General features: G+C 42.5%; 1 protein-coding gene across 5 annotated transcripts in view; it reads right to left on the bottom strand.

Annotated features, from left to right (window-relative positions):
• Positions 1 to 821: 821 nt before the first annotated feature.
• LOC126531674 (uncharacterized) overlaps positions 822 to 14,481 on the bottom strand; it is a 63,539-nt gene continuing 49,879 nt past the window's right edge. For 3 of the 5 annotated variants that reach the window (XM_055071371.1, XM_055071372.2, XM_055071373.2), the window contains exons 11-12: positions 9,345 to 9,433; positions 822 to 1,019 (exon numbers count right to left, since the gene is read on the bottom strand). In XM_055071371.1, coding sequence (XP_054927346.1) covers positions 9,362 to 9,433 — 72 coding nt within the window. In that variant the 3' untranslated portion in view covers positions 822 to 1,019; positions 9,345 to 9,361. Of the gene's footprint in view, positions 1,020 to 5,797; positions 5,867 to 9,344; positions 9,434 to 14,481 lie in introns of all 5 variants that reach the window. The other 2 variants (XR_008612753.2, XM_050179325.3) reach the window with 2 other exon arrangements.

Genomic DNA, 14,481 nt, shown 5'->3' with positions numbered 1-14,481 from the left:
ATTTGGTTGGTCGAAATCGAGTGCTCGGAACACATCTGCCTGGCTCATTCAAGAGTGTCATGCTTCAGCTGAGAGCGCTCTCACGTTCGTGTTGGGAGCGCAATCAAAATTTGACTGGATTCCGACTGGACTACACTTTATACATGCTGTACCAGTGTTCTCTTTGGATAAAATCTAAATACGCTTTGTTGCAATATTTGATATAACAGTGACACCATCAGCCACAACCACTTCAATCAGAGAAACTCTCGTTTTTGCTCTTCCATAGTTGCAGACGATACTTATTTCTCATTTTGTTTCAAATGTATACAGATGCTAAGTGCCCCACAAGGCTGCCTTTTTAAACTTCATTGTGATATTATACAACCACATGTGCTCCTAGGAGAACCAAGTATACAAACTGCTTATTTGTTCCTGATACTGGATCTGTTCTTTTCATAAATGATGCTTCATAATGTGCAGTGCAATGATAGAAACTTGCTAATGTTGCAAACTAGGTATGTTGAAATCAATTATATATATAAAAAAGCTGCTCATTATTAAAAAAAATTTAATACTGCACACATATGTGATTACTTATCTTTTTTGGTGACTGTTTTTCGACCTGATTTGCTTCCAGCTGTACTGAATTCCTATTATATTAGGTCTGAAAAGTTACTATTTCTAACTGCCAAATAACATTTGAAGAAAAAAGGCAGAGAGAGAGCACGGATCCACACTTACCAGAGCAGCATCTGCCACTTGCAACCGTGGGTCAACAGAGATGCACAAAGGTAAGATGCACAACTGTACGCCAAAATATAAGCCTTGAACATCCTGGATGGCAGTTTGAATAAAATGAAGTATCTCATTTATTTCATTCTCATATTAATAAGGCACCATGCCACAATCAAGCGCAAATAATGCAGCGTGGCTCAGTCGCTGCACTGAAGAAGCTTGTGCAGACACCACACCTGTCCAGGAGCCAGAACCTCCTGGCCTCCCAGGGTTTCATCAGGACATTACGGTAGAGTTTCTTTCTGCAAACAGAAGAAAATGGGCAGATTTTGGTGCTCTTTTCTCGACGTCAGCATCATAAACAAGATGAGATGACTACATAAGAGTTTCAGTGTCACGATGGTGGCATCCTACCAAATGGCAAGATCGTGTTTGGTGTTACACATTGTAGTGCTAATTATCTCCGCATGCCAAGGGCTTGGAACACAAAACACCGGCAGAGACAACAATGATAATGACTGATGCGATGCGAACGGTTCAGAATTAGAATAAACTACCTGGTTTCCCTTATATGTAGCTCCACCTTAGAACACACATGCTTATGTGTAGTAACACCAAGCACTACTTCATGGCTATCAAATCACAAGAGAAGCAAAGAAGCTGTGGCACATGTGTTAGCCACATAAAAACAAAGTAAAAAGCATTATAAAGCCTTTTCATCAAACTGAAACAGGTCGGAATAGGCAAATATGCTTCCATCATAACTGCGCTCCTCCTTGTTGTTGCAGATCAACAGTCTGCAACTTAGGAAAATCGCTTGGCTTTAAACATTTTAGTGGTTCATACGTGCCAAACAATGACGTTGCTGATCAATCAGCAAACATGGAAGGCTAGTAGCAGGGAAACTATTGTGGTGGCACTCGATTGATTTTGACCACTTGGTGTTATTTAGAATGTACCAATACCACAGAATGCAACTGTTTCTGTATACCACCTAAATCAGTGGGTCCACAACAGCTGAAGGAAAGCAATTCTGCACCAATTCTGTACCAAACAAAAACCTCATTTTTTTTCTATGTTATGAATTTGACAAAACAGAAGCACAATCACAAGGTACCTACTTGTACTGATAACTTTCATTCAAGTTGTAGGTACATGCCAAGAGATTATTCCATGGCAAGACCATGAATACTATTTTTTCCATACAGGCAGGGCACATACACCAATTCAATTTTCATGCACTGTAAAGAAAATTAATGAAAACACAAACATCCATGCTGAGGCACAGTTATGTGCCACAAGTACCCAGATAGGGCTACCAAAAATTTGAGAAATAGACTGGCACTAATGCTCTCTCATCAACAATTCTTCACTATTATATTAAAGCAAAGCTTTCTTTTCTGCTACTGCTGCTGCTGCTGCTGGCTGCTGTCTTGCTGAGCAAATCATGTCATCACACTGTCATCATCATCGTCCCTTCTGGCTTTTCGCTACAGTCTTGGAGGATTGGCCGATACCAGACATAGTGAAAACACTGGATATAATCCGTCTCGAGGAGGCCCACGGCAGAAGGTGATGCATGTAGCTGCGGTCGCAAGCTCCAACATAAACTTGCTGTCACCATTGCTTTGTTGTCATGTCTTCGTCATCCTTCTGCTGCCTTTACTCTTTTGCTGTCACTGCATGTCAGATTGTCATCACATTACCATGTTTCTGCCTCACATATACATTCGAGTTAACAAATTATACTGTGTTCGTCACGTCATCTACGCAGTTACTTTATCAGTTGTCAACAAGATTGTGTTACAGTGCTTTTCTTCATGAAATTTATGCATATGTAATTTTTCAATCATGCTATTCATACTAAAACCTGTAACTTTTCCATGTTAACAATTTGTTGAAACTACTGTACTTTTGTTTTATTACGTTTATTTTGTAAAGGATGTCCGATTGCAGTCTTTGACTTTGGGACCTCCTTCTGAATATTAACAATTTGTAATCATTCTAATTATCTCAATAAAAACCGCTTCTGATTCTGATTCAACCCATTGTCGCCATATTGTCTTTGTCATTTCAACGACATCAATCTGTTGTTGTAATACCATTGTCATCCATGCTGCTACAGTCTTTGACAATTGGCCGGTACTGGACACAGTGGAAACAAACACCAGTTACAGTACAAATCGAGGCAACCCACAGTACCAGGTGATGGACATATGTGTGGACATGAGCTCCAACACCAGCATGCCATCGTCACGTCATCATCGTCATCATGCCGTTGTTCCATCATCGCTTTGTCATCGTGATACCACTGTCATTACGGCTTTCTTCTAATACCACTGTCGTCATTTTTCTTCCACCGACTTTCCCACTGCTGCTGCTCGATGCTGTCTTACCAAATAGCTCTTGCCGAATGTGTCACACTGAAAGTAATGTCGCCATCGTGATAACATTGTTATTCCTGCTGGCTGCTGGGAACAATGGCACGATTGGCCGGTACCGGACATAGCGTGAACAAGCACTGGATATAGTGTGAATAGAGGTGGCCTGTGGTGACAGCTGATGCACAGAAGCAGACATCAGCTCCAACACCAAATTGCATGGCATTGTTATCAAGCTGTTGTGGTTATTCCGTAGTCATAATTTCATTGCCTTCATGCCATTGTCATCAACCCTTCGTAGTCATGTTATTGTCATCCTTCCACAGTCTTCAATCTGTTGCTGTCACCTCAGTTACCAAGATGCATGAGCCACGACAAAGGAATACACCTTTAGCAGCAGCATTGTTGTTGCAAAGCCTGGTTTTCATCAGGGCCCTTGTGTGTTGACAGGGCATTTTCACATTCTCCAGTGATGTCCTTTCCTCTGGAGAAGCTCCTAAGGTGATATTTTATGCCCAGATGAACATAAACCCCAAGAATAGCGCCTTTTCCACAATTCTGTCCACAAAACATTTAAGACGCTTCCTGTGAGCACTTGTTTCATCCTTTAACTGCTATTTCAAGATTGTGGGTAACTTTTGCAGTTTTCCCAACTAGTCGGCAAACAACCTCTGTCTTTTCATCACTTGAGATGCATAGAAAAATATTCACTTTGTCACTGAACAAAATGACCTTGAGTTGTCATCTTGACATTGTCATGGGCACTCACATAAACATAGCAGGCTGACAGCTGACAGTGGCACCAATGACACCGCTGACACTACCAAACGTATGACCACTGCGCACGCAAATCACAAAAATACATGCTGCACACACACTGTGTTAATCTTTGATCCCTTAATGCCTTTTCCCGACACCACACTCAGCTAGGCTGCCAAAGTGTAGTGCATCTGTGAACAAGTACATGTAATTCAACCAGTTGACCAGTGGTGCCTGCGGTACGGTCTCACTCTATCAATCTAATGCCCTGGTCTTCTTTTGCAGCAGCGATGAAATTCTGGTGGTGAAATTTTGGATAAAGAGACATCATTACACTGAGGACAAAAATATACGCCATTCTACTGAGATCCAGTAATGAACTCTAAAATTCTTCATAACATTGAGAATTTTGCTAAATTGAAGTTTATTGTATCGAGGTTTACCTGTACAGCTTTCTATTATAATCCCTTCTGGGTTCCATTACCTTCGAGTCACTTAGTGGTGCCCATTGGGATCACCCCAACTATGGCGGCACTACTACTACATACAATAGCGAACACAAGACCGAGCTTTGTGGTAAGCAATGCAAGGTTAAAAATACAACTGTACCAGAATTCATTACTGCTACTGCTAGTGCTGTACAAATGTTACGAGTATTAAAAAAACATTTAGACACCCTCCTCACAGGTACCATGAGTAACTACGAAGGTTGTGTATAAAAGTAGATACTTTGTGTCAAGGCATTTAGATGAACCTACCAACGTTCATTCATATGCCTCTTTTTAGATGAATGCTTACAATATGCTTACAATATGCTTATAATATGCTTATAGTACAGTATGCTTACAGTTGCTTCACATCTTTGCTCTGAGTTAATACTTTTTTTCCCTATAAGGTCAATTTGGATTGTTAAATGATTACCTAATTTTAAGTATTGTATATTGTTGCTGTTTGCCTACTTGAATTATGTCTGTGTGCCGAACTATACCTTGGAGCAAAAGCCTCCATCAGGCTGTATAGCCCTTTGCTTTTGCTTTGATTTCTGTTGATGTACAGAAACAAATCAATAAAGAAAAATCAAATGAACTGTCGACCTCAAGAGCTTAAAAAGGCCCTGTACCACCCCTCGGGCTTGGTGAAATAACAGAGTTCACGGGTGGCATACGCTGCTGTGAACATCTCAACCAAGTTTTGCTGTCGTATGCAGTGCATGGCGCTTGAAAGCGAATCGTGAAGTCACCTTTCTCTCAAATGCTCTCTTTTCAACAGAAGGCCCTGTCCTCATTTTCTTCTAGACGCACTATTTTGTCATCGGACGCACTACTTCCTCATTCCGTTAGACGGCTGCTATTGGCTGATAGCTGACATCAAGCTGCGGACAGCTGCATGGCGTAGAAACTGTGGCTGCTGCGGGGTGCCACCACGAGTCAACTGGCTAAGCGCACTGTGACTTGCTTAGGAAAACCGTGCCTGGCTTATGTTTAGCGTGTCACAGGCTAAACATAAGCCAAGCACAGACCAAAGGCGAAAGTCATGGCATCTACGTTAACATCCAAAATTAAATTTGAACTGTGCACCACGGTGATATTTAGAAGGCAGAGCATTGTGGGCATGCCCCACTGTGCCGTAGCCTTCGCAGTGCAAGGCATTGAAGTAGGAACAGGGCCACAGCGGAGGCTGTGTTTGATAGCCAATAACTCCGTTTCTTCAGGACGCATTGAAGTACTTTTTGCAGCAAAGTACTTCTGAAATAGCCTATTTTCACTTCAAATGCCTTTCTTCACTTTGATAAAGAGTAGTTCAGGGCCCTTTTAAAGAAACCAGAGGAGCAACTGAGGAAAAATAGGTGGTTCCTACCACTCTCACCCAAATTATAACCAATTCTTCTTGGGACCTGTGCAAGAAATGGTGCAAAATGGTGAAAAATATAAGTTACTTACTGAAAGCTTTTTAACGGCCTTTACAAAGCTGACCTCATGCCCATGGGCACCGTTTCCTTGTTATTATTGCTGCAAAATTGATTAATAAGTGTGGGTATATTAGAAAGGAGTTGAAAGAATATGGGCATTTACTAGCAGCATTAGTATCTTTTCTAAGTTACTACAGCATAAGTGCAAAATTGATTTTGCTTTTGGAGATTAGGTGCTATTGCGACCCGAGTCATGGAATCCCCATTTGTAGGTGCTACAAACTTTCTTCTGCAGTCTGTTCCAATTGACAATGAGGACACTATGTCTTTCAATATCATTAATAATAAAAAATATTTAGGAATGAAGAGTGACTAATAGCACTTGAATGAATGTTGCAAAAACTGTCACCACTGCCGGCAATTGTGTGGCATTTTGGTCATTGACGCAACTAACATCATTGAGCCTTTACAGCCTTGTGCTATAGGACCTCCTCCTGTTTACTTGTATGTCCATGTACTACTTGTATGCATTGTATGAATAAATGATTGATTGAGTGACCACACCTGTGCCTGGTTTAAACTATGCTAGTGGACAAAATTTTGTCTTATTTTCATGAACAGTGGGCAGATTATTTCAAATTTAGAGTCTCACAGTATTCCTCATTCTGTCACTGGCTATTGCAATAGGCCCTGTTGACCTTTGCTGGACTGTGGTTCTCTCTCTTATTAAGCACACTCGTTCAGGCCAACAGCCTTGTGTTGGCTAAACACACTTTTAGCTCAACCTCTTCCTCCATATGACTTGGAAAGCATATTTAGTGCCAGCGGACAAGGACAGAAGGGAGATGATGCCACAATGCGCTGTTACTTCAAGAAGCTTATTTTCAGGCTACATTCACCTATTTAACCCTTGCACAGTGGTGCCATACCAAAAATTTAAACATCCAAGAAGGCCGTCTCCCTATTTAACAAGTTGACCGAAAGGGCACTAACACACATATCACTATTCCAACAGACAGCTTCGGCCTCAATAATTTCTCGCACATCTTTATCTTTGTGCTTTGACTCGTACACCAGTGCGCAGCAACATTCCTGACGGTAAGCAGACAGATGACCGTATTGCTTATTTCTCACGTTTAGACTATGTTCTCATAGTCACTCATTAAGACACCTTCCTGTCTGTCCAATGTATTTTTTCCCCGCAGGACAGCGGAAGTTTGTAAACAGCTTCTACACAGCCCACTGGTGTTTTAAGATGATTTGTAGAGCATCCAACAGCTCGCTTATGGTAAGAGTCCATTAACTGACCTATTTCTGCGAGTTTTTCTGGCGCTGAAAAGACCCCTTTTGTGCTTACATAGCTGCCCATTTTCTGAAGACTATGTGCCAATCTATGCAGATAGGGCACTACTGCTACCTTCCCTATGCTTTCCATTCGTTGATTTGCCGTGTCTCAAGTCTTGCTGTCTGACCAACATCTCTTTAGCAGCCCCTCTATGACCGAAACCTACAATGACTCTGGAAACTGCTCCTGATAACCTTCCCGAGTGATCCATAAGACTCTTACAGATCTTATGGTGGCAAGATTTCTTTAATACATTTCCAAAACATAAGTTTGCAATGCTCGTCTTGGCAAGCTTCGAGCGGGCCAACTGATACGTAATAGGGGCTCATTAGCCCTGGGTAGTTACACCCAACACATGTGGCATTTTGTGAGCTCGAGCTGAATATCCAGGAAATGCAGCACGTTATCAGTTGGCTTTTCAACCGTGATAGTGAGTGGGTTGAGGCCTGCAGAAAAAACTTGGTAGAGCTTATCTGCTGTTGAACATGTGTCTGGTTCGAAAAATAGTCATAAACGTACCTAACAGCTTTAACCACCTTGTGCTCCGACAAGGTTCATGACAGTCGTTTGTTATGGTGGGCTAGAAAAATATCAATTAATATAAGTGCTAAGCGTGAACCAATGCAGACACTCTGCTTTTGCATGAATATTTTGTCATTCCATGCTGCATAGGTAGAGTGAAAATAGCAACGAAGCATATCTAAAAACCCTGAACAGATAAACTGGCTGAATTTTGAAAAGCAACCGCACTATGTTTGTCGATACACTCTTCTACGAATGCCATTAGTTTTTTTAGATAAGTAGTACAAGTCCTTTATGTCAAAGGAGCAAGCTGATACAGTTTTGTTCATAATTTTCTTTCAGGAAATCCACGATTTCTTCGGAGCTTTTAACCAAGAATGGGTCGTCAATATTAAGAATTCTGAGTTCTTCGTGCAAGAAAAGAGCAAACTTTTTCTGCCATGACCCGGTTTCCGAAACTACTATTACCCTTAGTGGGCACTCTGGTTTACGTGTCTTCGCACTAAACATGATACGAAAGCATCCCGACTTTGCATTGTCAATACCACGAAGCAGCTAAGGCCTGCCTTCTTGCACAGATGCTTTGTTTCATCTCCATTCTATCCTTGTCCACTGGCGCTAAATATACTTTCCAAGTCAATTTACCAACACGCCCAACAAATGGCAATGCTCTTCCTCCAATCTGCCAAGTAAAAGGAACCACTAAACTGAAGTAGCCACTACTGCAGTGAAATCCCCAAGTTCGAAATCGCCTAATTGAAGTAGATGGATAATTAGAACTGCTCTGTTGGTCCTGGCAACGTCCTATGTATTTGAATAGAGAAAAACTCCAGCAAAATAGAACTCCAACAACCCTGCAATGGTTATCACACAAAATTCCTCATACAAATGCACTGCATTTTGTACAAACCCAAGCCAAACGCAAAGGTTCAATGTGTCGCAAGCTCTTGTAACATGGTGTGCCATAAAAATGACAAGAAATGACACACAGGAACTCGAGACCGAATCGGAGCACACAGAGCGGCAAGTGCTCTCCTTTTCTGCCTGGCTTAAAAGCAGCAGGAATGAGCCTTCAGTGCATGCTTGATCACATTACCGCACTCACCTCATCCCACGTTCATGGAGGAAAGAAGATTTTGTTAATGCAAGTTCAGTGACAGTGGTTTTGGTTTTGTGCACTGTACCACACAACTGGTTGGGCCCTTTTTAAAGAGGTTCTCCTTAGTTCAAACTACATTTTATTCAAATAAATTTACAGTCCCGTTGGAGCTCAAATTAACGAGATTTTTACCGTATTTAGTAATGATCCTCCATGATCCATACGCTCAAATTCTGTAACTAGGCACCTTTAGTGTGCACGCAAGGGGACTGGAGTAGAAGGGCTCTTCTCAAACATCTCATTGCAGGAATCGAACAGCATTACTAACCCCAGTGACTACACTTCAGCCTAGGGCTAACAGTGCCCTCTACTTAATAGAGACTAGAAGAAAGAGTCAAAGCACATTTGTGAATATAGGAGGAAGATGACATCGGCATTTTAACTCATGGTTCTCTCCATGAGAACGTACTTCTACAATGTGTGTAGAAATTCTGCAAGAACTAGGCCATGTTTTCAGTGAGAGCTGATGAGAGAAACAGAAAGCAGTGCAGGAGGTGAGAGGCAGAGTAGTGAAGTAGACAGTATATGTTTGAAGTGAGACGGACAACTCACCATCTCACAAATGGAAGTTAAGAGGAAGTTGGCTTGCCTCCTTTCCTCTTCTTCTTTGCACGAGCCCCGCCTCGGCAGAGGGCATGTGGCTGAAAACGTTTTGGGCCACTCTTCACAATTAGACTGCAGTGGTGACGGATGCCTCTACAGCAATTGCACTCGTCTATTGAGCAGCCAACTTTGAAAGCTCAACACTAGTTTGTATAACAATGGGAATTGCAACATTCGGCCCCTTGCACACGCACCATCCTTGCATAATAAATATGGGTTAACTGTAGGGCTATAATGTATAATACTCTAAATTGTACAACCAAGCGATGCCCATACAATGTGCTCAGATGCATAAAGACTGCACAATGCTTGGCATACAGCTTTGAACGACAACTTGCATAGCAGCTTGCATCTCAAAGATGAGTTAGCTAAGAATTCGTCTTGCAAGCTGCAAAGTGCGACAGCACCCAGCATGTGTGCGCCTATGATGGGTGTCACAATGAAGGTTCTGCTGCTTGCCAGTAAAATCCTGTGCATAAGCAATCTTCGCCACACACAGTGCCAACAATGAATTTCCACAGTAATTCTCCATGCAATAGATTGGTGCATGGGAAAAGTACTTAAATAAAAGCCAGGCAGACCATGTGCAATGTGCCCAGCTTTTGGTACCACAAGCACAACCCAAATGCAACATATGGCTGAAGCATGAGGACACCAAGTGGTCAATTAGTGCAAGAAATGAAGTAGTCAAAGTGTGTGGAATAATAATGAGGAATGTGATGCTTAGTCAGTTGCCAGTGCAAGCCCACATGCCCATGCCTTCTCTGCCATAAGTAACACTGACGAATGGGCAGCTGTAAAATTCCAGTGCTAGCAACAACATTTTTGCTACTCAGCAAGAATGACAATAATGAAAAACAGGCAAAACCAAGTTAGCTCAGCTCCACATGGAGAAAAGATTGCCACAAACATGACATGCAAAGCAGTTCCCTTGAGAAAGGAAGGGGAGGAGAGGGCTGTCTTGTAGCCACCTGCTGAGTCATGAAACTTTCAAATTCGAGAGCATACCAGACATTGTGGGGGGTAATGGCCATGCACAATATAGCATTTTCCCACATGCCAGCCTGCTGTCACATGCAGAGTAGCTTCATGATTGATTAGAAACAGAGGTAAATTTTCCCAGCATTGATCTTTCAACAGCTTTAGAGAAAAGTATAACTGCTTTATCACACAGAACAATAATTCGGTGAAAACAAGCAAAGCGCACCAATGTACCCAAGTGTCAAATAAAGCTAGTTGGTTCACTGCTGATGAGAAAACAGCACAAAGAATGTGGACATAAAGAGAGAAGAAAGCATTTGTGCATTTTGCTTCTTTTTTCATGCCCTCTGAACTGTTTTCTGGACAACAACGAGCTTAGCAACTTCATATAATACAGCACACAAGTGCAACATGGATATTCTTAAAGGGACCATAAACAACTACGCTAAAGTAGTTTAGAATGGTAAAGTATTTTTTCAAACCTCATTTCATTAACTTGGCAGAAAGAGGTTGGTTAGTACTGGAGACAATGAAGTTAAAACTGGTCTTCCTTGTATTTCATGCCAAAACCTCAGTGCTGATTGTCAGTGCGACATTACTGATTTTGAAGTGTGTTTATTCTATTCAGGCTGTTTTGGATAAGAAAATGGTCTTGAAACTTGCTAGGGTTTAGTTGGTGGTTACCTATGGAATGCAACGCAGTCCTTTCCCGATAAGCAACTACAGTCAACAACCGATTTTTTTAACACTTTCGCAGCATCACCACCTACCCCATGGAGCCAATATATAAGAATGCCTGAAATTTCAGATGCTGAAACCCTCTACTGTCCAATTTTCGCGACTTTTTGCCCTGACAGCAGGTCCAAAACAGCATTAATCGAAGCCATCAACACCACAATTTTGATTACCTAGCAACCTTAAACCAGTGCTCTCGCACCCCATTCCAGTGGCAACCGTAGCCACCATTGCAGCAATGCTAGGCCTTGCCATTTCAACATTCACTGCCAAGCTTCTTGCTGCTCAGCGCCGTATTTTTCACTGAAAGAATTCGTTGCCGTCAACAATGGTGCTGACTTTGATTTTGCCATCCTCACCAATGGTTTTGAAGTGCAGAAAGCGTGGTAAGTGTCAAACGTGGCATAATGCCAATTTACAAAAGTCATCTTCGCCGCAATACAGTGATGTCACGAGGTGAAGCATATGGATGTATTGCAGTGAAGCATACCAAGAAAGGAATGAGGTCACTCGTATGGGACACAGCAGCGATGTAGCCAGAAATTTATTTCGGAGGGGGGGGGGGGGGGGGCGGGTTCTCCGCCGACTACTACCCCTTCTTGCCCTCCTCCATCCCCCTCTGTGTGTGTGTGTGTGCATGCACGACTGCTCAATAAACCCACACATGCTACCTGAAAGCACCAATGTTGCCCCTTTCTTCTCATTCATTACATAACGAAGGTCTCGAATCCGACAACATTGATGCCTTCAGGTAGTATGTGTGAGCTTATTGACCCGTTGCCTTCCCCTAAAAAGATCACATACTCGTGACATGTGCATCAGAATGGATGTTCTACATCTGTCACCAAGGTTTGCATGTAGTGGCACTGGATAACAGTCCCAAGGTTAGTTCTAGTAGTAAAACATAAATACCAAAGAAAGTAGATGGGAAAACAGCTCTGCAGTAGCTCAATTGATAAGAGCATCACCCGCGAAATGCAAAGACATGGGATCATTCCCCACCTGGGGCAAGTTGCTTTTCATCCACTTTAATTTCCAATATTTTATCATTTCTTCAATTCATTTAGTAAGTATAAGTAATTTTCCCTATGTTGTCCTTGATGTCTTTGTTTGTTGGCTTCTTACAATGTTCTTGTTTGCAGGCCTGACCTGTTGCAGCCCAGGTACCAGTGCAGATCACCATTGTTTTTAGCCACACCTTCTAGTGAGTGGTATGGCCTCGGCTACGTAAGGATGAGGGCGGACACTATTTTGCAAGTCGCCTATCCCTTAATCGCGCTTTTGGCATTGTGGCCATGCTATATTATTCTAGATTTAAACATATAAGAACAAAGCTTTGCGCTAGAACATCGGTAGTATCATACGATGCATGTTTCACTCACTTTCAGAGACCTGCTGTTGGACTTGTTTGAAGAGATGCTTGTAAGTAACTTGTGATCATGGTATTGTAGTCATCACGCGATGCATATTGTTACTTGGTCAAACTCGGGAATTGGTGAGCGAGACAGTCTGAAGCAGGGCTGCTTCCTGTTTAGAAGCCTTCGTCAAAATTACAGCATCCGTAGTTCTCAGTAAAATAAGGACCACTAGCTCCAAGAGATTTTAAAGCATCGCATCACCCAATCAATACCTGTCTATTCTCAAAATTGCCAAGAAGTTTAGTTAGGATGAGCTCTCCGCAGCAAGCAGCACATGTTATAACAGGGTAGGCGAGCCTCAGCTAGGCGACTGCCACAGCCGTCTGGTGTTCAGCGATCGGGCAGCGATGAGACACTCTCCCTATGTCCCTAATTATCTGCTACCTTTGTTCCTTATGCCTTTTATGAGTGTCCTCCTCCATTCCCCTCCTCGTGACCATCACCCCACTCCCATTCTTAATACTATTTACCATTAGTCACTTTCACACTCTTCAACATTCACCAGGTTGTTGAACTGAGTAGCGGCCCTTAACGTTCCTATATTTCCGTTTCTGCGTGGACTTCAAGGTCATTCACGTACCTGCCCTACCACTTGTTCTTGCGGTTTGTTAGCTTCCCTGGCCCAATATCCCTGTTCTTGGTATATTCTGCCATGCGTAAATCAGCATTCTGTAGGTCTTTCTTTCTTGTTCTGTATTTTGCCGTTTTCATTCTTGGCTGTGTGTAGAAACTAGCCTAACAGCAAGTTCTTTTCAAGTTTATTAACATAATGAAAGTCAGAGACAAGGTAAAAAAAAAAAGAAGAAAAGGGGGGGTGCTTAGTATGCATTTCCTTCACAAGCAAGTCGCAACATTTTCTCAATGTTTTTGTTCCACGCAGCATGGTCGGTCAAGTACCACAAATGAGAAGCTCTTTGGCAACACAAGGCCTGGTGGGGAACAACAATGCCCTCAAGTTTTATGCACACGCTTTTGCTATCTTTATCTGTGTGTGGAATTTTTAGCGCTGATCTCCACTCAGCATTTATGGTTAACACAATGAGGAATTAAGGGGCCCCTCACCAGGCCCCATATCAAATTTTGGTTATACACTGGAAGTTGTTACGTGTTCTCTAAGGAGCGTTCCACCACAAAAATTTTTCAAATCAGCTCATTTATAACAGAGATAGAAATATTTTACTGCCGCGAACCCATGATTTCAGGAGATGAGCTCCACTGCTAAGCAAGACTCTCTCCACCTGCCTCATTTAGCCTCCGCAAGCAAAATTCCTTCCCTGCATTCTCCCATATCGGACCTCGAGGATTGCATGATGCATACGTCATGGGCCCTGCCTTCATTTTTTTTCTCCTCACTTTTACTGCGGCAGGGTTCACTTCCACTGACAGCCTCGCACACGAACTGTTGCGATTGTCTCTCTTCATACAGCGCACTATTTTGCGTGCTGTGCACAAGGACACCCGACTAGCGGTACAACTCGGTGCTACACGAATACTGAGGCAGACACAAGCAGATCACAGAGCATGCTTCCAGGTGGGAACACGGCAGAAAATTACATAGTTTCAGAGTCTGCATGCGCGACTGCACGGTGTGGGAACACGCAGACGAAATGGAAGTACATCTCTCTTGCTGTGGTGCGAAGTAAAACAAAAACATTCAGACATTCGGCTTGCATGTTTTATTATTTCACTAAGCTTTAATTCATCTATTCAAGTGACATATTACATAAATAACAGATGTTGCCTCGAATAATTCTCGAAGTGTGTCACCATGAGCGACGTCACAGTGCAAAAATGTGTACATAGGTGTACTAGCACGTGTACGTCATCCTCCTGATTGAAGTATGGCGGCCGCGAGGAGAAGGGAAAATGGCGTTCAGTTTGAAATTTCAGGTCTATCCACAGTGGGTAGCGATGTAATACTTTGCAGACACGATCGTTATCGTGCAATGTAT

The sequence above is a fragment of the Dermacentor andersoni genome, chromosome 5 (genome assembly GCF_023375885.2).
Source record: "Dermacentor andersoni chromosome 5, qqDerAnde1_hic_scaffold, whole genome shotgun sequence".
Lineage (NCBI taxonomy): Eukaryota > Metazoa > Arthropoda > Arachnida > Ixodida > Ixodidae > Dermacentor > Dermacentor andersoni.
This window is presented reverse-complemented; position numbering and strand designations above follow the sequence as displayed.